Here is a 25010-nt window from a genome sequence, read left to right as displayed (position 1 = left end):
AGAAAGTAAGCTGGGACAAGAGACTGGGAGGGGAGGAGCGGGTCTCTAACGGGGCGTGGCGTGGCGAGGATAGGGAGCGGGGTGCAGAAAGGGGGCGGGGCAAGAGGACAGGGCGGGGCGAGGAGCAGGCGCGGGAAGAACAGCTCGCCAAAGACCAGGGGAAAGGGAGGGTCGAAAAGCAGCGGGTCGAAGAACTGGGTCGGTGCAAGGATAAGAAGCCAAGTGAGGAGCAAGCCCTAGGACAGAAACAGGGTCGGGGACAGGGGAAAGGGCGCGGCGTGGTGAAGGCCCGAGAGAAGGACCCGGAGAGAGGCGGGACTAAGGGTAGGTCCCGGTGCCCGAGCAGCGCCCGAGCGAGGAGAAAGGGAAGGCACGAAAAGAAGGTTGGGGGGCGGACAAGAAATGATGGCAGAGCCAGATGCAGGAACAAGAGTGTGATCACAGATTGCAGCAGAACAGGAGAAAACAGGGGGTGTTTGGTCAAAGCGAGGAACAGAAACCGAGACTTGGTGAAGAGCCGGGTCAGAATACTAACAGGCCGAGCAAGAAGCAAGGGCCGAGCAAAGTTACAGGGAGAGATGAGGAGGCAGGACGAAAAGAGGTGCTCTAGTAGTGTCGTGACCAGGAGCAAGAGTAGGGCTGGGACCCGGAGTAAGACCCGAGTTGGGGTCAGGAGCAAGAGCAGGGCTGGGACCTGCAGCAAGAGCGGGGCTAGGGCCAGGAGCAAGAGCGGGGCTAGGGTCAGGAGCAAGAACCGGGAGGGATCCTGGAGCAAGTGCTGGGAGGGAGCCAGGAGGAAGAGGCGGGAGGGATCCCAGAGCAAGTGCCTGGAGGGAGTGAGGAGCAAGAGACGGCAGGGATCCTGGAGCAAGAGCCGGCAGGGATCTTGGAGCAAGAGCTGGGAGGGAGACAGGAGCAGGAGCTGGAGCCGGGAGGGAGCCAGGTGCAGGAGTCGGGAGGGAGCCAGGAGCAAGAGCCGGCAGGGATCTTGGAGCAAGAGCTGGGAGGGAGACAGGAGCAGGAGCTGGAGCCGCGAGGGAGCCAGGTGCAGGAGTCGGGAGGGAGCCAGGAGCAAGAGCCGGCAGGGATCGTGGAGCAAGTGCTGGGAGAGAGCCAGGAGCAAGAGCCCGCAGGGATCCTGGAGCAAGTGCTGGGAGGGATCCAGGAGCAAGAGTCCGCAGGGATCCAGAAGCAGGAGCCGGGAGGGATCCGGAAGCAGAAGCCCGGAGGGAGCCGTGAGCTGGAGCAGGGGCAGATGCAAGAGTAAGAGCCAGAGGGAAGCTAGCTGCAAGAGCAGGGGCGGAGCCAAGAGTAAGAGCAGAGGTGGGGCCCTGAGCAAGACCCGGGTCCGAGCCAGGGGCTGGGTCCAAGCAAAGTGCTGGAGCAGTAGCAGCAGGGTGAGGTCATCGAGGTCAATCCCAAAGTGCTGTCTTTCGCGGGGGTATTGATCCCCGTGTTCTCCAGATTCTAGCTACATGTGCGCTGCCAAATCATGTCCCCTGCCAGCCCTGTGTGGCTAAGAGTCCGAGTCCTACGGGTGCTGTGGGCACTGCTCGCGGTGCTACTGGGACCGTGGAGGCTGTGGGCAGTCATCTACGATTTCCACGAGTGCACTTGGCATGTTGTCTTGAACAAGTTCCAGAGGGTGGGTGAGAACTTGGAGAGTGACCAATTCGTTCATCAAGAGCCGGTGGACACAGTGCGCGGTGTGTTCAACATGTTGGTGGACTCACCCATCGACCGGCGCGAGGTGAGGGATCCAGGATCCAGTGAACCAGAGAGGTCCTGAACCAGTGCTCCACTTGGCTCTGCACATGTCACCTACCTCTCCTTGCAGAGATACCTGGGCTTTCCTTACTACCTGAAAATCAACTACTCCTGCCATGGACAGGTGAGTGAGTGTAGTGGGAGTTGGATGATTTTGTCAGCCTCAATTTCCTCATCCCTAACTTTTTTTTTTTTTTTTTTTGGTATTGGAGATTGAACCCAGGGGCTCTTAGCTACTGAGCCGTGTCCGTAGCCCTTTTTATTTTTTAATTTTGAGACAGGGTTTTGCTAAATTGCTGGGGCTGGCCTCAAACTTGGGATCCAACTTCCTCAGCCTCCTGAGTCACTGGGATTACAGGTGTGTGCTACCATGTCAGGCTCTCATCATTTTAACATTTTTTTTAATATTTATTTTTTAGGTGTACTTGGACACAATACCTTTATTTTATTTATTTTTATGTGGTGCTGAGGATCGAACCCAGGGCCTTGCACATGCTAGACAAGCTCTCTGCCGCTGAGCCACAACCCCGGCCCCTAACATTTTTTTAATATTTATTTTTTAGTTGTAGGTGGACATAATATCTTTATTATATCTTTATGTGGTGCTGAGGTTTGAACCCAGTGCCTCATGAGTGCTAGGTGAGCACTCTACCACTGAGCCACAACCCCAGCCCCCATTTTAACATTTTAATAATGATAATGTCATGCAATCCTGGGACTTAGGATTCAAGAAGATTATGTAGGTACAGTTCCCAGTGTCCTTCTAAGGACATATCATGTGCTTAAAAGTGAAGTAGAATTTGGGCTGGGATTGTGGCTCAGCAGTAGAGCGCTCCCCTAGCATTGTGTTGTGTCCATCTACACCTAAAAAATAAATCAATAATTTAAAAAGTGAGGTAGAATGTTATGGTTTTGATTTGCCTCTTCCTTATAACTAATGATGTTGAACATCTGTTCATGTACTTGGCTGATTGCTTATCTTTTTGGAGAAAGGTCTTAAGTTTTTTTTTTTTTTTTTTTTTTTGTAGTTGTAGTTGGACATTATACCTTTATTTTTATGTGGTGCTAAGGATCAAACCCAGTGCTTCTCACATGCTAGGCAAGTGCTCTGCCACTGAGCTACAGCCCCAGCCCGCCCCCCTCTATTCAGGTCATTTGTTTTTGGTTTGGTTTGGTTTGGTTCAGGGATTGAACCCTGGGTGCTTTTACCACTCAGCTATATTCCCTATCCTTTTTTATTCCTGAGGCAGGCCTCAAACTTTTGATCCTACTGCCTCAGCTTCCTGTGCTGCTGGGATTACAGGCATGGGCCACATGCCTTATTTTTTGTATTTTTTAATACTAGGGTTTGAACCCAGGACCTACCAGATGAACAGATCTACATCAACATCTCAGTCCTTTTTCTAATCTAATTTTGAGATAGGGTCTCTCCAAATTGCCCAGGATAGCCTCATACTTGCCATCCTCCTGCCTCATCCTCCTGGATAGCTAGGATTATGGGATTACAGGTGTTCCATGTGCCCATTTAAAATTTTTTTTAAAAATTATTGAGCTGTAAAAGTTGTTTTTTGTTTTGTTTTGTTTTCAGCACTGGGGATTGAACTCAGGGGCGCTTAACCACTGAGCTACCTCCCTATTCCTTTTTTGATTCTTATTTAGAGACAGGGTCTTGCTGAGTTGCTCAGGGCCTCGTTAAATTAGGAAGGCTGGCTTTGAACTTAGATCCTCCTGCCTCAGCCTCCCGAGCTGTTGGGATTACAGGCATGAGCCACCAGCCCAGCCAATTTGAGTTTTCTTCTGTGGTTTGCATTTATGGTATCATAAGGGTTTGCCTAACCAATGGTCATAAAGACTTTTTCCTATGTTTTCTTCTAAGAGATTTTTAGTTTTGGCTCTTACATTTAGGTCTTTGATCCATTTTGAGTTAATTCTGTATAAGGTGTGAGGCAGAAGTCCAGCTTTTACATTTAAATATCCAATTATCCCACCATTGGGTGAAAAGATTCTCTCCCTATTGAACTGTCTTGGCACCCTTGTTAAAAATCATTTGGCGGGGCTGGGATTGAGGCTCAGAGGTAAACAGCTCGCCTAGCATGCGTGAGGCACTTGGTTTGATCCTCAGCACCACATCAATATAAAAATAAAGAGATTATGTCCACCTATAACTAATAAATAAATAAATAAATAAATTGGCAATAAATGAAGGAGCTTATTTTTGGACTTAATTTTATTTGATTGTTTATATGTTATTCATATGCCAGTACCACAAAGTCTTATTATTGTAATTTTGTAATAAGTTTTATTTTTATGTGGTGTGGGGGATGGAACCCAGTGCCTCACACATGCTAAACAAGAGCCCTACCACTGAGCTACAACTCTAGCCAGTACATATGGGTTTGAGTCTGTAATCAACTAGGGTTTACTTGAAAAAGTTTGGCAGAAAATACAGCATGTTCATTGTTTGGGCTCTGGAGCCAGGCTGCCTGGGTTCAAGTCACATAACAGCTGTGTGATCTGAGTCAAGTTATTTAACCTCTCTGCATCAAAATTTCCTCATCCTTAATAATGTAATGTTAATAATCATACCCACTTCTTTTTTTTTTTTTTCTTGTGGTGCTGGGGATTGAACCCAGGGCCTTGTGCATGGGAGGCAATCACTCTACCAACTAAGCTATATCCCAAGCCCACTTCTTAATATGATCAAACGTATACTCTTAGCACAGTACCTGGTTTATAGTAAGGTTCAGTGAATGTTAGCAACTTGTTACTAAGTGTTTTACCCTACGAATCTTTTCTCCTTAGCTACAAGAGTGAGGAAATAATACCTCTTTCTGTTCATTCAACACCTACTATGAATGAGCCCCTCTTTTTGTTAGAGATGATACAATGGTATATTGATCTATTTTCTGTTACTATATCAAAATACCTGAAGTTGGGTATTTATAGAGAAAAGAGGCTTCTTTATTATTTAGCTCACTTCCAAGATCAGCTGGCACCATCTGTTCAGCCTTTGGTGAGGGTCCCCTTCTCTGTGTCACAACATGGCAGAAAAGAGGGAATGGAAACTGCTATGTGGAGAAAAGGCCAAGCACGTGGGGGAACCTGCGTTGTAACAACTCACTCTTGAGAACTAACTCTGGGAGACTAGCGTTAGGACCCACAGTGACCCCATCACCTCACACTGGTTCCAGCACCTTCCACCATCACCACAATGAGGGCCAGGCTTTGAGCACGTGAACCTTTAGGGAACACATTTAAACCATGGCAAATGGTCAACAAAATGGTCACGCTTTTCTTGCGGATTCAGTCCACCAGGAGAGCGATTCTTGAGTCAAGTACATAAAATAATTTTGTAGAGAAATAAATAAAGTCTCTTGGGCCATGGTGAAGATATGGCTTTGACTCTGAGTGACATGGGGCCTCAAGAAGGCTCTGAGCAAGCCAGGCCCAGTGGCACACCCCTGTAATCCCAGCTCTCGGGAGGCTAAGGCGGGAGGATCACAGGTTCCAGGCCTTATCAACATAGTGAGGCCCTAAGCAACTTAGGGAGACCCTGCCTCTCAATAAAACATAAGGACAGGGGATGTGGCTCGGTGGTTAAGTGCTCTGGTTTCAATCCCCAACACCAAAAAGTAAAAATTACGAAAACAGAAGGCTCTGAGCGGAAGAGGGTGTGATCTGACCGGGCTTCCTGGCTCAGGTGGAAGAGGAGAGACGGGGAGGGGCTGTTGCCCTGTCCACGCAGAAGAGGGAAGACAGGACCAGGGTGGTAGCCAGTTGCCCTGACAGGGAGGGGGTCCCTGCCCCACAGCACCTGCTCCCCTGTGCCTGGGAACCTTGAGGCAGGGCCAGGTGCAGGTGCAGGTGTAGGGCAGGTTCAAAGGTCCCCGGCTAAGGCTCCCTCAGGATGAAGTTCCTGGCAATGGTGGTCACACCGTTAAGTCCTTCCCCCTTGTCTTCCTCCCCAGCCCAAGGGAGGCCTTCTGTCTGGGAGCTGCTGGGCACACGGCTGTTGCTCACACCTACACTTCTCTGTCCCTCATGCCACCCACCCTCAAAGCCTCATCTGGCCCTCAGTACAGCCAGGATCCTGGCACATCTGGGAGATTGTCCCCAGATGCACCTCACCCCATTCCTCAGTCCCTTTCCAATGGCCCTGCCAATGCTTACCTTCAGACCCCGGGCCCAGTGCCTGGCTGTGCTCTCCCAGAGCAGTAAGCAGGGGCCTAAGGGAAGGTGGCAGTCCCCTCATGGGGGCTGGGTGCCCTGAGGTCAGGGGAGGCTGCTGGGAATCCCTCTGCCATGCTCATTCCTCTTTGCCTTGCCCGCTGCCCTCCCCAGGCACTCCTCATGCACCTTCTGTCCCCACCCACCTCCTCCAGGAAGACCTCCAGCCCTGTTTGCTGACCTTCCCATGGTGCAGAGCCTGCCCTCCACACCCTGCCCAGGAATACGGGCCACTAAAGGGGGCTTGAGGCAGGGGGGACCCGAGGGCCCAGAAACTGTCTTAAGGATCTGCCTATGGGGCCATCTCTCCCTCAGCACTCCGAGGACCTGGTCCGCAGTGGCCACCTGATGGGGCTGAAGCCCCTAGTGCTGGTCACCTTCCAGGCCCCCGTCAACTTCTACCGCTGGAAGATAGAGCAGCTGCAGATCCAGATGGAGGCGGCCCCCTTCCGCAGCAAAGGTGGGCCCCCTGGCCTGGGGGAGGGAGTGGCAGGGCGCTCCCAGGATGTTCTGGGGCCTGGAGGGACATCCTGGGAGATGCCAGTACCTCTGCCCACTTGTGCCAGCAGAACCATGCATGGCGACGGAGGTGTGTGTCATGAGCTGGTACACGCCCATGCCCATCAAGAACGGCAGTGTGGTCATGCGCGTGGATGTCAGCAGCAACGGCCTGGGGCCCATCATTCCCAGTAAAAGGTGCCTCTGCCCCAGGCCTGGGTGGTGATGGGGAGGAACATTCTGGGGGGAATCCCTAATCCCCATCCCCAAGGAGCCAGGGAAGGTGGCTGTGAGCTGTTGGGTGAGTTCTGAACCAGCCCTCCTCCTGCCCTGCACCTGATGCTAGGTTCCACGTGAACATCAATGGCTTCCTGAAGATGGGGGCAGACAACAGAATCCAGTTCACAGTGGGAGATGAGGTGAGGGCCCTGCGACAGCAGGAAAGGTAGAAAGCTTGGGTTTCAGCAACCGAAGTGGGCCATGGCCAGGCGCCCTGCTTCCTCCCAAACAAGAGGACTCACACCAGGCCTGGAGCAGGGTTCTCTAAGTGCACCAGAGCCTTACATCTTCGTGGGGAGCCTGGGGGGTGCTCTCACACACTCACTTCAACGTGAGGTTTAGAAGGGAGGGGACCATTTGCCCTCTCAGCATGTACACACAGAAGGAGATTTAAAACTGAGCCTGCCTGCTGCTCCATCTGAATCACTCAGCATGCACTGCCTGAATGTCACTGTGACACCAAACAGCATGACACCTCCATTCCATTGAAGATTAAAAGATGGTAAACCGCTCTGGAGGGAAACAAAACAGGCTGAGGGGAATGGGTCTATCTGGGACGAGAGTGCCATGTTTAATAGACCGATGAAAGAAGGCCTCATTGAGAAGGTTGACATTTGAGTAGAGACTTGGAGGAGGCGAGGAGAGGGGTCACATGGATACTGGTGCAAGGTCAACTCATACAGGGGGAATAGCCTGTGCAAAGGCCCTGAGGTGGCAATGTGTCTGGTATATTTGAGAAGCACGGAGGAGGCCGATGGGCAGGAAGAGAGTGGGGGGGGGAGTGGTGGGGAATAAGGTCAGGGAGGTGGTGGGGCAAATGGTGGGGGCCATGTGGTCAGGGCAAGGACTTTGGCTTTTCCCTGAATTCGTCAGAGCCATGGGGCAGGAGTTCTGAGTATCCCTCCTGTCCTTCCCTGGCAGCTCTTTGATATAAAGCCCAGATACTTTGTGAATGTCTCATCGAGACCCCTGTGGTACAATGTGGACCAGTCACCTGTGCTAATCCTGGGTGGCATTCCCAACGAGAAGGCCCTCCTCATGACCAGCACCAACTTCAGGGAATTCTCTCTTGTGGAAGTGAGTGGTACAGCGGGGACAGTGGGCTGGGGTCTCTTGAAAGGAGCTGGGCCTCAGCCCCTGAATGAGGGGGCCTGGGCCTGCAGAACAGGACCCCAAAGACACCAGTCCCTACCAGATAGCAACTGCAGCCAGGCGACCAGTTGAAATTCTAGTCCTGCCACTTTCTCACTAACCTTTGGGCAACCCAGGCTTCAGATTCCCATCTGTAAAATGGGAAAAAATATTTATATTTATTTTTATTTTATAAAATCATTGTGAAGGTAAGTTAATAGCATCCATCATGAGTGGCATCTATGTGCCCTAGTGCCTTCTACACTCAGGAAAATTCAGAATTGACATAGTGGCCCTGAGGGTTCAAATTAGGAGTCACAGCCTGCATTGTCCCAGGATGGGGAAGAAGCATCTGAAGTCAGGTTCTTGGGTTTAGTGGCAGAAACATGTCTGGATGAGTGAGTAACGGCCACCTGCTGAGCTACACCAGGTTGGTTCATGCAGAAAAATGGATCCCGTGGTTCACGTAAGCAGAATCCCATTCCATCAGTGACAGCATCACGTCCAGCCCGAGGAGGCTGGATGCCACTTGCCTGCCAAACCCAATTACCAAAGAGAGCGGGAAAATGGAAATAACCACCTGCCAAAAGTGGAGAGGAGGCTGGGCATGGGCCTGCACCTGGAGTCCCACCCACGCAGAGGCAGGAGGGTCGCTTGAGCCCAGGAATTTGAGCTTAGCCTGAGCAACACTGTGAGATCCTGCCTCAAAATAAAAGATAGAGAAGGAGATTTGTAAGTTCATATAATTAAAGAATTCGGGAGGGCTGGGATTGTGGCTCAGCGGTAGAGTGCTTGCCTAGCACCTGCGAGGCCCTGAGTTCGATCCTCAGCACCATATAAAAATAAATAAATAAAGTTATTGTGTCCAACTACAACTAAAATAAGTAAATAAAGAAAAAAAATATTAAAAAGGAAATTCCGGACTTCTGGCTCAGCCTGACCCAGGATTTTTAACAATGTCACCACCCAGCCTGGGTTTCTCTATCTCTTGGACCTGATTCCTCTGTCTTGACTTCTTGCTCAAAATAGTTCTACCCTCTGGCATTGAAGGCTGAGGGGCCCTGTCTTCCCAGGACCACATCCAGTGGGAAAGATCTTTTCCTACATCCCTCAAGCTCCATCCCCGGGGCTCAGGCATCAGCCTGCTTCCCCGAGGCAGGGGACCCAACAAAGTGCTTATTAAATGAGTCAGAGCCGGGTGCCATGGTGCACACCTGCAATCCCAACAGGTCCGGAGGCTGAGGTAGCAGGATCACAAGTTCAAAGCCAGCCTCAGCAAATTAGTGAGGCCCTAAGCAACTCAGTGAGACCCTGTCTCTAGGTAAAATACAAAAAAGGGCTGGGGAGGTGGCTCAGTGGTTCAGTGCCCCTAGGTTCAATTTCTGGTCCCCCCCCCAAAAAAAAATTAAATGAGTCAGAACCCTCAAGCTTCGCTCAAACAAGACAGTTCAGCTGAGCCTCAGCTTTCCTTTTGTACATGGATGTGGGAGAACAGGGAAGTGCAATGAGCATCCAGTTTCACAAAGGAAATGTCTAAGTATTTCTTCCAGAAAACATTGTCATTAGTAATTGGCCACTGGATCAGGTAGTGTTGACCTACAGCCACGTGTGTTCTGGGTAGACGGAGGTGTGAGCCTGGATGCTTTATATCCACGTAGACACAGCGCTGACTGCAGTGAGGGGCGCAGGGACACTGAGTGCCCTTGAGCATGCTGCACTCCAGGGCACTTGACATGCACACTGGCTCAGGTCTCTGACCTCTGCTTTCTGGCCCACGTTGGAGACATTTGTCACTAAGGCGCGGCTGCAGGCTGAGCAGGGAGAGCACCCTGGGTGGCTGCTTTTGTCCATACCAAACAGAGCAATAACTACCCCCAAGCAGGACATGGGGCTGAGGCCAAGGTCACCTGCTCACCCCAGCCTCTGCTCCCCTGCAGTTGAGCATTGACAGCTGTTGGGTAGGCTCCTTCTACTGTCCCCAGGCTGACTTCTCAGCCACAATCTACGACGCCATCTCCACGGAGAGCACGCTCTTCATTCGGCAGAACCAGCTGGTCTACTACTACACAGGCACCTACGCCACCCTGTACGACAGCAGCCACAGCAGCGGTGAGGGACCGGGCAGCGGCCACACCCGGGTCCTTGGCACCTCTGGCCAGGGGACCCACCATTAGAGCTGCAGGGAGGGACAGTGAGGTCATCCATGGGGACACCTGGGACTGAGATTTCCATGGGTGGGTGGGGGAGGGCCCCATCACTATGTTGAATCATCACCAGCCTGCAGGACGGTCCCCTACTTCACCACGTGACATGCAGACCTTCCTGAGAATTGTGAGCCACTGCGGGAGGAGAGGGCGGGAGAGGGAGCCCAAGAGCCACGTGTGCCCTGAGCAGAGTGGCAGGAAGACGTATCTAGAGATACGCAGGAAAGACAGACAGAAAGGTGGGGGCGAGGAGGGCGTGGGAGCCAGAGGCTGCAGAGCAGGGCCAGGGGGAGACCGAGCAGAGGGAGGGGACTTTTGGTTCAGCCTCATCTTTTAGAGAATACTAAAGCTCCCCAGTTTTTTAGTCCCCCCACAACCAAAAGAGAGGTGTCAATTATGACATTATAGAAAAAGGCACTGTAATGTGTATCACGCTGGTTAATACGTGCTCCCCACATCTTTTTTTTCCTTTTTTAGGGGCCTTTTTGGGGGGTATTGGGGATTGAACCCAGGGGCACTCAACCACTGAGCCACACCCCCAGCCCTATTTTGTATTTTATTTAGAGACAGGGTCTCACTGAGTTGCTTAGGGTCTCCCTATTGCTGAGGCTGGCTTTGAACTCATTTCCCAGCCTCCCAAGGTGCCACTATGCCTGGCTTAGGGTCCTTTTTTTTTTTTTTCTGCACCAGGGATTGAAGCCAGGAGTACTTAACTACCAACCTACATTCTTGGCTCTTTTCATTTTTTGATTCAGAGTTAGGATCTCATTAAGTTGCTGAGGCTGGCCTCTATATTGTAATCCTCCTGACTCAGCCACCTGAGGCCCTGGGATTACAGGTGTACACCACTGCACCCAGTTCTTAGGGTCCTTTGACAGTGGGAGGAACCAAATTAAAATTTCAGTAGCAATGGTTCTGACCACGTAATAGCCCTGACCACTGGCAAGAATGAGGGCTATCTCCACTTCGGGACCATCACAGGTAAGGCTGGGGGTCTCTGGAAGCCCGAGAGACCTTAAGCCAAAGAAAATGGGTGTGTATTGGCTTACATAGCTGATGGTTGGTTGGTTTCACAAACAGTTGGATCCAGGGGCTTGTTACTGCCAGCCAGTCTCTTCTTGTGGAGGCCATGGTGATCCTACCAGTTGTCTACTTTTATGTTCCTCAGTGACCCCAGGGAAGAACATCTCTTGGTTACAAGGTGGAATAGTCTCTTGGTCACATACCCAGTTCAGAACCAATTGCTCTAGCCAGGACAGTCCAAGAGAGAGGTCTCCTCAATCTGGACTTGATGGAGAGAGGACAAGCAAGGGAAGTTTTCTCAAAGACAACTGGTCCACTGCCAAGGGCCCCCAACACCACACTGAACAGGTATCCCAGCCAGAGAGGACAGGTCTCACCAGACCAGCAGAATGAGGATGGGGGTCCTAGGCACCAGGTACAGCCGCCTGGGCCTGAGACCTCATGCTTGTACCCCTAGGCAAATGGGTTCGTGTCCTGGCCAGCGAGTGTATCAAGAGGCTGTGCCCCGTGTATTTCAGTAGCAATGGCTCTGACCACGTCATAGCCCTGACCACTGGCAAGCATGAGGGCTATCTCCACTTCGGGACCATCACAGGTAAGGCTGAGGGCCTCTGGAAGCCCGAGAGACCTCCCCGGGGCCCTCTCACCTCAGGCCCTTATTACTCACTGTGTGCCCTCAAGACGGGTTCCAGGCTGTGTGTGTGTATGTGTATGTGTGTGTGTGTGTGCGCACGCTTGCTCGACCTGATGGAGCCATATTCTGATAGACCACTTGTGAGGGCCAGAGAGTGAGGCCTGCTCCCTGGAATCCAAGGGTAGGGGGCAGAAGCAGTGGAGACAGCAGGGGGACTTGGTTTGGTGAGGTGCCAGGTGGAGCTGGTGGAACCAGAAGGGCCTGTGTGTGGCCCTGACCTTCCTCCACAGATGGCCTGGTGTCTTTTGAGTTGCTGCCCAGGAATCAGACCATATGCAAAAGGATATTAGGTATTCATCTCTGTTGGGCCAGTGGCAGGAGGGCAGGGCCTGAAGCTGTGGGAGAGGAAGGAAGGGGAGGAGGGATCACGGAAAGGACAGGCAATGTCTTGGGGATAGGTGGAGCGTTATGTGGAGGGACATGGCATCTCAGAAATGGAGCTGCCCCAGTGGGACCCTCCCCTCTCCTCCCAGTTGACAGATGCTCCATAACCTGGGCCATCTTCATCCCGGGGCAGAACATTCTGATGATGCTGGTGGAGACCCAGTATGACTTTTCAGATCAGAAATATCACCAGCTGGCCAGCTACGACCTGAGTACCAGGGTGATGGGCTGGGGGAGAGGGGTGGCGAGGATCTGGAGCCCAGATTGTGAATTGCATGCCCCTCCCGAGGGATCGAATGCCCCCACACACAGAAGGGCAGTGTTGCTAGATAAGTCTGCAGTGGAGAGTAGAGTAGAGACTGAGTGGGCTGCAGACACTCAGAGGAAGCCAGTGTGGCTGGAATAGGGGAGCAGACAGGGACCCAGACTGGAGAGGTAAGCAGAAGCCAGATCTGGAAAGGCCTCTTGCTCCCAGCAGTTCGGGAGGCTGAGGCCGGAGGATTGCAAGGTCAAAACCAGCCTCAGCAACTTAGCAAGACCCTGTCTCTAAATAAAATGTAAAAAAGGACTGGGGATGTGACTCAGTGGTTAAGAACCCCTGGGTTCAATCCCCAGTATGGAAAAAAAAAAAAAGATTTGATTTTACTGGCAGTAAGAACAGGGCTACCAAATATAGTTGTACAGGCTGTGCACTGCAAAATCCCACCCACAAGCCCTGCACCCTAACAGAACTGTATCCTTTCAGAGGCAGGACCCTTTTATAGTTCAGGTTAAGAAATTCAGGCCCAAGTGGGAAGCCAATGGGAAGGATTTTCTGAGGAGTTGGGAAGTTGATGGTTTGCTTCACTTCAGGTTTTGAAAGCTTGGCCTCTCAGATTTTACTGTATTTTCCCCACCTATAGTCACTGAGGAGATATCCATCCACTATACCGTACCACTGTTCATCCCTGATGGTAGGAGGGGAAAGCAGGGGTGACTTCTAGGGAGGGGTGGCCAGAGGGGCCCCGGCTACCCCACTCCACGTTGTCCTCTTTCTCTGCTTTGCTCAGCACGGGGCTTAGAGTTCCTGATGATCCTCGGGACAGAGTCTTACACTAACACTCCCATGATCCCCAAGGGCTTGTCCTTTAACTTGTACAACAACCTGCTGTTCATCTGGGGCAACTTCCTTCTGCAGAGGTAGGCCCCCTTACCCCCTCCCCCGTCACCCCCGTGTGGCCCAGATGCCCTCCCTGCTCAGCCTCACTAAGGGGAGGGCTCTTTCTGAAGTCACCAAGCCTTCAAAGGAGGCCAAATGCAGACATGATCAGGATGGGGATGGGGAAAACAGGGATGGGATAGCCGGGGGTAGGCTGGGCGGAGCTCTGTGTGTGTGTGTGTGTGTGTGTGTGTGTGTGTGTGTGGTCAAGGTGTCTGATGCCTGCTAGCCAAGCACTTTGTCTCTGAGCTACAACCCCAGCCCTGGGAGCCCTTTTTTAAAATGAAATCTTATGGAAGGACCCAATGTATGTGAGCAATAGAAAATTATTTTCTGGGGACACTTTAGAACTCTTCCCATCTACCCACCCCGAGGAGATTGGGAGATGGAGATTTTGAGGGCAGAAGGTTACCTTGGGGGATATGAGGTAGGGACAGAAGTTAGAATTCCAGGCTCCCTTTTTACTTGTTCATAAGACTAGTGGAGAAATGGAGTCCGTGGGGCCTATGTTGTATCAGACGTGGAACAGGGGAAGCAGGTATCCAGGACACCCAGCTGTCACGGTGCCCTGAGTTCCCCATGTCTATCCCCTGCAGCTACAACGCAGAAAACTTCATCTACCTGGCGGACTTCCCCAAAGAGTCATCCATCAAGTACATGGTCAATTCATTCCGAGGGGATGTAGCTATTGTCACGGAGACTGAAGAGGTGGGCTGCTTTGCCCCTCTCTCTGCTCCCTCTCTGCCCACCCCCAAACCCTCGGCCCTCGGGGAACCTCAGGAAGGACAGGAGAAGCTCCATTTATAACTGGGAATCCTAGAACTTATACACACGTTGGTGTTTGGGGTACTGGGGGTTGGCAAGGGCTCCCCCGCTGAGTCACATCTCTAGCCTTAGACCCCTGGAACTTAGACTAGGAATCTTCTAAAGTCACACAGAAGAGTGAAAGACCCGCGCAATGATCTCATTTCCAGGGGAGGCCACTTTCATTCCACGGTGTAGTTGTTCGTTCCATAAATATTAAGCACTTAACTGACTAGTGTTAGGGACACAATGGTGACCAGGTCAGCCCTGGGCCCTGTCCTCAGAGGATCACTGTTCACTGGGGAATACAGGCCTGTTCCCAGACAGTGACAACTCAGGCCTGTTCCCAGACAGTGACAGTGGTCAGGGGGGAAATAGCACCAGAGAGCCTGACCTCATCTGGTGTGCGTACCAGGGAGGGTTTCATGGAGGGGATCCCCCAGCCGAAGCTCAGGAAGGGGAGGTCTGGAATCAGATGTGTGGAGAGCAGCGTCCATCAGTGTAGAAATGGGAAACTGAGGTCCAGGGACTGGTGAGACCCTGGAAGCTGCCAAGAGTGAGAAGGCAGGAACCCTGTCTTTAAGGGGCGTACGTGTTAGGAATGCTTCAGCTGCAAGTAAAAGTAACTCAAGTAGGCCGAAACAGTGAAAAACGGGGTCATGGCAGGGGGGTGGGCTGCACACAGGGGCTTGGCCTCCAAAAATAGAGAGATGGCACTACAGAGAAGGTACTGTGGGCTCCTCTGGTCCCTGTCACCTGGAGGTGAGCTCCAGGCCTTACTCCTCACACACTGGCCAGAGGGAGAGATAGGGCAGGAGGTCCCTGTGGCCTGCACACACACCTCGCTGCTGGACCCTCAGATCTGGTACCTCCTGGAGGGCACCTACCACCTGTACAGGATCTTCCCATCCCACGGCTGGGACATCCACGTCAGCCTGCAGGTGATGAAGCAGTCCTCCTTGTATGCCTCCAAGGAGACCATGGTCACCCTCTTCTATGAAGAGAACAAGCTGTACCAGGTGCCAGCAGGCCTTTTGTGGGGGTGCAGGGGGGTACAGGGGGGCTGAGGCCAGTCTGCTTGACCACCTTGTCTCCGCAGCTGGTATACCTTACACACGGCAAGCAGGACCACCTGGTCAAGAGGCTGGTGCCCGTGGAGAAGCTGCTGATGTACGAGCAGCACAAGCAGATCCACACAGTGCAGGATGGGTGAGAAGGCCTGGACCACACCGCGGGCTGAGCGCGCACATCCCGGGGTGGGACTGAAGCCATCCCAGTGATGACCCTGGGCTGCGATGGGGGAGTGTGGTACAGATACCTGGAAGCTCAAAGGAGGAGCAGGACCCAGCCTCGGGGGAGGTGCACCCAGGAAGGCTTCAGAAGGAGATGCATGGGCTGTGTGACCTGAAGGCTGAGGAGGAATTAGCCAGGTGACAGGTGGAGCAGGGTGCTCCATGGGGCCGGGGGAGACAACCATCAAAGGCCTGAGGAGGAAAGAGGTTTGGGTGTTCAAGAACCCAGATAAAGTCCTGGCCAGAAAGAGCACAGTAGGGATATGGGGTGGTGGGAGGGGCGGGGACAAGGGGAGCCTGGTGTTCTTAGGAACTTCATCTTGAGGGTCTTGGGGAGCCATGGATGGGACTCAACGGTGGGATGCAGAGCCAGATTTTACCACGTTTCCTAATGATCCTTCTAGTCACCTGCAGAGGGTGGGTCAGGGGAACGAGGCGGCTGGAGGTGGGAGTGGGGGTGGGGTAGGGCTATGTGGGCGGGGCTCAGGAGGCAATGGGAGTGCAGTAAACAGAAGGTCTGCTATCAGACAAGTGGAACTAACCACAGAGAACCGTAGAGGGGAGGGGGCTTTGGTCTGAGCGTTGAAGGGACAGCCAAGGGTCCGGAGGCCTCTGGGTGAGAGGAACTGAAGCCGAGGAGAAGGTCGGGGCTAGATTAGATCTGGGGAGGCTCCTGGGACGCTGAGAGTGGAAGAGTCAGCTGTCCCCCCACCCTGATGCCCAGGAGTCATCCGACGCTCTCCTTCAGCAACTTATGCCCATTCGAGGTGATGCGCCTGGGGAACCTGCCGAACCCGCAGGCCTACACGCGCCAGGAGCGCTACCTGGCTCGGCCCCCGATGGTCCTGAATCCCTCGGGCTTCCACAGCGAGAATTCCCTCGCGGTCTATCAAGGTCTCGTCTACTACCTGCTCCGGTTGCACTCCAAGTACCACAAGGTGGGCGCCTCAACAGGGCACTGAGACCTCACCCAGGGGAACCGGCCTAGAGGCGGGGCCTGTACAACGGAGCGCAGTCGGATAGGTGTCTGAGGTCCAAGGATGGGGCGGCCCGGAGGCGGGGCGGCCCGGAGGCGGGGCGGCCCGGAGGCGGGGCGGCCCGGAGGCGGGGCGGCCCGGAGGCGGGGCGGCCCGGAGGCGGGGCGGCCCGGAGGCGGGGCGGCCCGGAGGCGGGGCGGCCCGGAGGCGGGGCGTCCCGGGGGCGGGGCGGCCCGGGGGCGGGGCGGCCCGGAGGCGGGGCGGCCCGGAGGCGGGGCGGTCCGTAGCAGGTCCTCGCAGAGTGGTTTGGGAAGTGTGGAAGTTGAATGGAAAGCCAGATTTGGGACCAGGGGTGCATATCTTCTGCTATGGGATGGAACCGGGACTGGGAAGAAGTTTGCCGCTGCCACTGGGCTAGGGACTGTCTCTGTTCCCACCCCTTCACGGTGTGCCGCGGTCCCTGCAGCCTTACGCGGACCCGGTGCACGATCCCACCTGGCGCTGGTGGAAAAACAAGAAACAGGACGAGGTAAGTGGAGAGGGTTGGGAGTGGGAGGGGGCAGCGCACAGACACCCCTGACCAGACCCCCTCGCTGACGCTGATTTCGCGGGGCTCATCTTGTCCGCCAGGATTACTACTTTTACCTGGCGAGCAACTGGCTGAGCACGGGTGGCGTGCACATCGACATGGGTAGTTATGAAAAGATCTATGACCTCAAGTCCCACTACGGGCTGCCCGAGCGCATTTTCCTGGACAAGGGCGGCGAATACCACTTCTCCATCTTCCTGACCGCTCGGGGTCACTCCTTCGAGATGGGCACTGATGTCGGTGTGTAAGCCAAAGTGAAGGCCGAGGGGCAGGGCGAGGGCTGCCTGAGTGTGCTTCTTCGGGAGGTGCCGGCCTGAACTCCTCCTTCTGTCCCTGGCAGGCAGCGCCTTCAAGGTGCAGAGCAAAGTGTCGGTGGGCGTGGTGCTGGCTGACCCCAGCTGCATGGAATCCTTGGTTAAGCAGAAGGTTCTCGTTAAACGCAACTCGGTCCTATTCTTGGTGAGCCCTGGCGAGGAGCCTTGGTACGAAGGTGGACGCCAAGTTAATGGGGCGGCGCTAGTTCCCCCCCCCCCCCGTGGGAAATGATGCCCCGTTGTCGTTGTCCTATTAGAACCGTCTCTGGATCTTGGGCAGGCCTGTCTATTCTTTATTTCTGCCTGTTCCTTTCCCATCATTCCAGGTTACTCTCAGGGATAAAAGCCTTTGCTATGACCAGGGCATTAGTGGACATCACCTCATGATGACTTCCATGATGGTCAAGGTGCGGTCCAAGATCGGAAGGGAGAGAGGGGACGTGGGATGAGGGGAATGACAGGGCCCATGGGTACCACCATCATCGCCGGCTCCTACCCACAGGTGGTGGGTGCTTCAGGATTCTGCTTCCAGGACACACACCTTGGGCCCCGCTTGCAAGTATTGGAGCTTGGGGTACTGGGCCCTGTGGTGGGAGAGAAGGGGCTGTATGGGTCTCAACAGGGCTGATCCCAGTGCTGGTCCTAGAATCCATGAATGCGTTTGTAGCTCCACCCTTTCTCACTGGTTTTCATCGTTCACACACTCACCATGCCCTCCTTTCCTCATCCACGTTTCAGAAAGTAAAAGGCGTGTGTCCTTTCAGATTCTTTTCTGCAAAGAGAAATAAAGTGTCCCAGAGGCAGGGCTTCTTTTTTCAAGTTGGCACAAAGGCAGCAGCGGCTTGGCCTTTCTTTCACACATGCCTCTACTTCTGCCCACTCACGTGTTCTGTGTTGACTCCTTTGGATTCTTGGTTCTTCACTAGTTTGCACAAGCAGTATCCCCTTTGTACACAGGCAAAACCTAAGGCTCAGAGAGGTGCAGACATCTATTCTGAGTAACTCAGGAGGCTGTAGAGGAGGGAGCTGACCCAGAGTTCTTATTCTCCCCAACTTCCCTGATCCATTCACCAGCAGACAGATGCTGGGGCTCCTCCCTTCTGACTTGCAATGTCCCCAGAAGTAAAAAGTCCAATTATAATATCCCCAGGCTCCTTGGGTTACATGAGATTTCATGTGTTAAACTAAAGGAGAAAGTGTGGCTGAATCCGGGGGAACAAAGGGAAGATGGAGAAAGAAGAGGTCACAGCAGAATGGAGGTCCAATTGTCTGGGCCCTGGGGGATGAGTTGGCTCCACAGGGGTGGGGACTCTGAGCAGATGAGGGACTCAGGTGTTCACAGGATCCATCAGGTTGCTTGTCATGTAAGGGACAGATCGAGGAGGGGAAAACAGAAGCAGGGAGACCAGGTTGAACAAAATAAGGATGGGGGTAAAGGAGTTGAAGATTTGGAGGAAACAAAGGGTGGGTTCTGGATTTTTTAAATTTTTTTTTCTTTGTTGTGATGTTGGGATGGAACCTGGGGTCTCATGTGTCCTAAGCATGTGCTGTACCACTAAGCTACATCCCTAAGTCTCTGGATCTATTTGAAGGCAAGAAACAGCAGGATGTTTTCATGGACTGGATGTAGGTGTGAAAGAGAGGATGAGGCCAAGGCTTTCAGCCTGAACTACTGGAAGGGATGGAGGTGCAATTTACCAAGATGTGTTCTGGACACATTGAGTCTCAGACGCCCATTAGGCCTCCCAGAGTGAGTGAGCTTATATGTGTAAAGTCTTTGGCCCAGGCCTGGAATGGAAAATGCTCACTCTATGGCCACCAGCCCCTCTTCCCAGCCACTGTCAAGCTGAGGCCACAGTCCCTGGATAACTGGGTCCCTTTGACAATTGGGTGAAACTCCTATACCCTCCGGCCCAAGGACTCTTCATTCTGAAGACAGTGTCATTGGTGTTCCCTGACCCTGACCCCCATCATAGACTCTACTTCCCTCATTTAATGACTCTTCTGCAGGTTTGTAATTGGAGAATTCAAACTCAAGTTCAGACCTATAATATGTGACTAAAAGTTTGACACTCCATGGGTGTTAGGTGTCAATTGTTTTCCACATCATATGCTAAAGGTTTCTGGATCACTCTGTTCTAATTCCAATTCTACCACTTAACAGCTGCGCTTATTTAGGTAATAGATAAATTGGTTGACTTTTCTATGCCTCACTTTTGCCATCTCTAAAACAGGATTATTCAAAGTCTACAATGCAGGGCTGTGTGAGGCTTAAGGGACTTTGATCATGTAAAGCTCTTAGAGCATCACTGAGGGGCTTCTTCGTAGGAAGAGCTACATAAGTCATTAAAACTATTGTTTCCTGGGACGTGGTGGTCAGGCCTGTAATCCCAGCCATTCGGGAGTTTGAGGCGGGAGGATCGCACGTTCCAGGCCAGCCTCAGCAATTTAGCAAGACCCTAATCAATTTAGCGAGAACCTGTCTCAAAATTTAAAAAAAAGGGGGGGGGGGTTGGAGATGTGGCTCAGTGGTTAGGCACCCCTGGGTTCAATACCCCATAACCCCCCAAAAAAGGGGAGGATTGTTTCAATAATAATAAGGAACGTCACTGTGGAGTGAGCCAGGCAGAGTGGTGGTGTGAATCGAAGGGATGCTGTGCTCCCTGCCCCACCCAGTCTGGCTGTCCCCAGCACGAGGTTTCTCTTCCGCTCAGGGCAACCTGATGGTGCCAGTGTTTATCGGCTGTCCCCCAGGCAAGCGCCTGGCCTTCGACATCACCTACACTCTGAAGTATATGCGCCAGCAGAACAAACACTACTTCGACTGCATGCACGAGGACCCTGAGATGCCCTGCTTTCTCTACCGTGACAGTGTGTCTGGTCCCTTCTTTCCATAGTTCACTGCCCGCTAGCTCCACAGCTCCGCCCTGCCCTCCCTCCCTCCCTCCGGCTCCCCTCCCCACCATCCACCAACCCACCCCCTTCCTCTGCGCTGACCCTCCTCCCCCTTTGTCTCTCCTACTGCTCCTCTCACTCCTCCATCCACTCCTCGGACCAAGCTAATTCCTTCTCTTCCTGGTCCCAACCCCTCTGACTCCACAGTGTTCTACCCCTTCTTCTTGATTCAAGATTTGGTTACGGGAGACTCTGGCAGTTTTAAGGGAAGGTAAAAGTGAGACCGGCCTGCGGGGACGGGCGGGGGGGGGGGGATGCAGTACCCAGAACCCCAAGCTGGTGCTTTCTCCTCTGCTCTCGGCAGCTACGTGCTGAAGGTTGTGGGAGGCGGGCCCTCGCTGGACAGTATGGTAGACTACAACGAGGAGGAAGTCTACCGCTACAACAGCCCCCTGGACAAGTAATCCCTCTGGGGCTCGCCCACAATCAGTCGTCCTGCCCCTGCAGCCCTGGAGCCAAGCAGGATTCACCCTTGCCTTAAACCCCACCCACTCTTCCCTTCAAATCACGCCCACACCCCAAACCACGCCTAAATAGCCGCTAAGCCCCACCCAGGTCCCGCCCCCGAGCACAGGGTTGGCGTCTGCACTGACAGAGGCCATGCTCCGTCCAAGCTAAAATTACACCTTCCTGCACAGAACAGGTAGCAGAATCTGGACCACAAAGACCTCAGAGACCACCCACGATATGGCCTTCTACATCATGTCTTATGAGAGATCCGGCATCGAGTGAGTGTGCAACGCCTCCTTGACCCGGAACCTGCCCATCAGGCGTGCCATCCCTTATGCCTCTGAGAGGCTGCTAGAGCCTGCAGCCAGGGGACTGCCTTTGTGTTCCTCAAGGGAGGTGGGGGACACTGACCTTGTAGAGCGGGACCCTCTGGAATGCTGGGTCCTCCTGTTCTTTCTTCAGTTCTCAGATCAGATGCCCTTTCAAGGAGGAGGACTTCTCACACTGTTTCAGTTTGGGACAGTCGCCTCTTCTTGGCCCCCACTAACTCCCCACAACTGGTCACCTGCCTATGCCTCCCCACCCCATCCTTAACCCCCTTGAGCTGCCACTGTCTCCTGTGGGGTCTATCTCCTTTTACAGGATCACATCCTGAATATAGACTTGACATAGTATTTTCTGAATGAAAGAATGAACACATGAATAATTCATGTAGGCATTTATTGACAGTTAAAGGGAGGTGTTAATGAATGAATCGAACAATGAGGGAACAAATTAGCATATAGAGGTCAATAACTACTTTAGAGGCAATGAAATGCAGAAAATGCTGCTAGGAGTAAATGAATTGCAAAGAATGAACAAGCGAATCAATCGGGTTGCACCTCCTCAGGGTTCAGCTTATTTACTGAATCAGGGAGAGAATAAGTGAAAAAAGGTGGGACTTTGTAACTAGTAAGTGTTCAAGACATACTTGTGGATAAAGGAATGAAGGCAGCAAGGGGTGAATGAGGAGATAGCACGGAATGATAGATGAATGCATGGTAAAAGAAAGAGCAGATGGAGGCGTGAAGGCCGCAGGAGATGAGTGAATAAATTAGCAGCCCGCAGCATGGCGGGTGTTGGGCAGCTTCCCTGGATGGATGGATAAAGGAATCGATGAGAGAAGGCTGCACCAAGCATGCTCACCCAGCCCCCTGTGGGGTGTAGGAAGGAATCAGGGCTTGGCACCCATGGTTGGCAGCACAAGTGCTTTACTTTGGGCTCCCAGGTGGCTGTGTTTGGAGAACTCCCCATGCTATGACATGACCCCCCAAGGCATCATCGCCCCTGAATTCTTCTTCAAGGTGCTAGTGAGTAACAGGTGAGCCCGCCATGTGTGGTTCAGATGGGGGTTGAGAGTATCCTGTAGGGTGCTTGATTACTTCCTGAGTCTTGGATTCCATCTTCCACCAGAGGTGTGGACAACAGCACCTACTGCAACTACCAGCTCATCTTCTTGCTGCACATCCATGGGCTCCCACTCAGTGCTAAGCGGGCCCTCTTCATTGTCATTGTGAGTGGTGATCTGGGAGCTGTCCTGCTGGTTGGACAGGGGGTCCAGTCCCCAGGCTGCACATCCAAATCTGCTGTGTGGCCTACAGGTGTCGGCCAGCGTGCTTGTGGGCATGGTGATCCTCTACATCCTCTTCTGCCTCCTATGGCCCTACGCGGTGAACGCCTGCAACCATCTCCGCTGGAGGATCAATAACATCATCGCCTCGGAATCCTACTACACCTACGCCACCTCTTCCAGAGCCTTTAGCGTATCATCTCAGTCAAGTTTTGGGCCTCTCTCCCAGGTCCCCTCCGTAGATGACTTCAAGGTCCAAGATCAAAAGCACAAGGCTGATTTGGAGCCAGCCGAGAAAAAGAAACCATAGACCTGAGTCTACTACCTGCCCCAACCCTCGCCTCCTTTAGCTCTCTCTTTAGAAATGCAGCCTGTCACCTGCCCCTGCTTTTGTTTCAGTTTTGCTTGAATGTTTACTTCTTTTTAGACTCAAATAAATCCTCATTTCAGGACCATCCATGAGTCCTCACAGGGGTTCATATTCAGTTGATTTGTTCCAGTATAGCTGCTCAGATTGCTAAAATATCAAAATCCAGCGCTGGGCATGGTGGTGCACACCTGTAATCCCAGCTACTCAGGAGGCAGAGATAGGAGGATCATGAGTATGAAGCCAGTCTCGGCAATTTAGGGGAGACCCTGTCTCAAGAAAAAAAAAAAGAAAAAAAGAAAAAATCTAAATCTATCTGTTGCCAATTAGCAAATAGCTGCTTCTCTGTTTGCCTATCCTATTCCAGGAAAATCCACGACAAAAGAATCAGCTACCATAAGTGAATTGTGCCATGAGACACAGATCCAGAATTGTACAGGATGAAATGTATTGGGGACCCACTGAAAGAAGCATGTTTAAGAACAGCAGTGAGACTCAGCGGGTCAGAGGGAGGGAGCTTGTAGAGTGATCAGGACAGAAGTGGCTTTCATCCAAGCCAGAATATACCTGATTTATCTCAAGTGAACATCCAAGATGTCAGGCACATTTCTGGTGCTGAAGTTGGGATCCGGTTGTAAAACTTCACACACCCCTCCAGTGATTTCGTTTATTTGAAATGTGCTGGAAAACTATTCTAGGAAAACAGGTCAGGGTTCCTCAGGGGCAATCATGACCTTTATGACTCAGATGGAGGCGTGAAGGCCAGAGGAGATGAATGAATAAGTGATGAGTGACCTGCCATCAGGTCAGCTGCCTCCCTCTGCTGTCACTTGTACCCAGAGTGTCTCAGGCCTCCCTGTTACCCGGCATGGTCCTCCATGGTTGAGGCTCATAGCTGTGGCCTGTAATCTGTTCTGATTGATTAAATATTTTGAACACCAACATCTGAGGTTAGGATTTTAATTTTAGTTGCAGTAGTAAAAATTTCACTCAGATGTTCTACATGGAGATGGTAATTCATGGGCTCCTCCCACCCCTACCAGCTTTTTTTGGTACTAGGGATTGAACCCAGGGGCACTCTATCACTGAGCTACACCCCTAGCCCGTTTTATTTAATTTTGAGACAAGGTCTGACCTCAAATTTGACCTGATCTTGAATTTGTAATCCTCCTGTCTCAGCCTCCCTCCCCAGTCACTGAGATTACAGGTGTATGACACCATGCCCAACAGAAGCTACAGATACAGATCTCAATGTCTGCAGGATCCTGGTGTCATTTCTCGGTAGATTATCCTGTTCTGCTGCTCTCTTCTGAGTGTGCTCTGACCTCAAGACAACCATCCTCATCATCTAAGGCTGTACATCCTCTTGTCCAGAGAAAGAAGGGCCTGGGATCCAACATTGTCATACAGAGTCCTGTCAGCCACTCTGAGTGGATGAAGTTGGGTCACAGAGCACCACCCTACCAATCACACTACCAAAGGGATGGAGGCAATGATTGGGTTAAGCCAATCAGATCCCACTTTTGCTCATGCGTGGGGGAGGGCAGTTAGAAGGAAACTGTGCTTTCAGGAAGGGACAGAGGAGACTGGACCTGAAAAAAGGGAAGTGGCTTCCGTACTCCATCCCCTGTCTAGCCAATAGTCTCAATGCAGTCCATCCCCTGGATTTTATTTTTTGTTTTTTGATACTGGGGATTGAACCCAGGGATGCTTTGCCACTAATCTACATCCCCAGCCCTTTTATTTTGAGACTGGAGTCTTGCTAAGTTGCTGAGGCTGGCCTTAAACTTGTGATCCTCTTACCTCGTTCTCCTGAGCCCCTGGGATTACAGGCGTGCACCACCACATTGGGCTCTTTGTTTAAAAGGCTTTAAATGCCACAATTTGACATAGTCATTCATTCAACGAATATTTATTGACTGTGTGCTAATACATGCCAAATGTAGAGATAGGAATTCAGCAGTGCAGAAAACCCATGGAGCTGATTTGGAGAATTTTTTTTGTCTCCTTTGTAATTTTAATATCTAAATCCATTTTTTGGGAAAACATCACCATCAAGAACTTCCCTCCAGAACAAAACAATGATGCTCATTCCTCCAGACATCCAAATTTCAGTCTACCAAAACCAAAACCAAAACCAAAACCAAAACCAAAAAAAAAATGCATACAGAATAAGTAATAACAAAAATTACATTCTAGGTAGTCAGTGCACTTGGCAATCTTTGCTGAACCATCTAACTGCCCTTCA

At 52.2% G+C, this 25010-nt stretch overlaps 1 protein-coding gene across 4 annotated transcripts; it reads left to right on the top strand.

Annotated features, from left to right (window-relative positions):
- The first annotated feature begins 197 nt into the window (after positions 1-197).
- Positions 198-22833, top strand: CATSPERG (cation channel sperm associated auxiliary subunit gamma). Of its 4 annotated transcripts, none has more exons than XM_081273207.1 (29): positions 818-943; positions 1070-1750; positions 1838-1891; positions 6310-6454; positions 6564-6690; positions 6839-6911; positions 7693-7848; positions 9840-10011; positions 11587-11724; positions 12054-12113; positions 12297-12419; positions 13110-13160; positions 13257-13386; positions 14002-14113; positions 15070-15228; positions 15309-15418; positions 16226-16439; positions 16945-17007; positions 17109-17307; positions 17408-17526; positions 17708-17788; positions 17884-17940; positions 20096-20252; positions 20484-20547; positions 20641-20736; positions 20975-21064; positions 22054-22146; positions 22239-22338; positions 22427-22833. In XM_081273207.1, exons 2-29 carry the CDS (start codon positions 1493-1495, stop codon positions 22703-22705), a joined length of 3480 nt encoding a protein of 1159 aa, XP_081129333.1. In that variant the 5' UTR covers positions 818-943; positions 1070-1492; the 3' UTR covers positions 22706-22833. The 4 variants fall into 4 exon arrangements, with proteins under 4 accessions (XP_081129335.1, XP_081129333.1, XP_081129332.1 ...); XM_081273206.1 differs by having other exon boundaries at positions 6561-6690; XM_081273209.1 differs by lacking the exons at positions 818-943; positions 1070-1750 and adding an exon at positions 198-324 and having other exon boundaries at positions 6561-6690.
- Positions 22834-25010: the final 2177 nt, after the last annotated feature.

This window comes from Spermophilus citellus (genome assembly GCF_964194105.1).
Source record: "Spermophilus citellus genome assembly, chromosome: 18".
Taxonomy (NCBI): domain Eukaryota; kingdom Metazoa; phylum Chordata; class Mammalia; order Rodentia; family Sciuridae; genus Spermophilus; species Spermophilus citellus.
The sequence above is the reverse complement of the archived record's forward strand: the minus strand, read 5'-3'. Positions and strand labels throughout refer to the sequence as shown.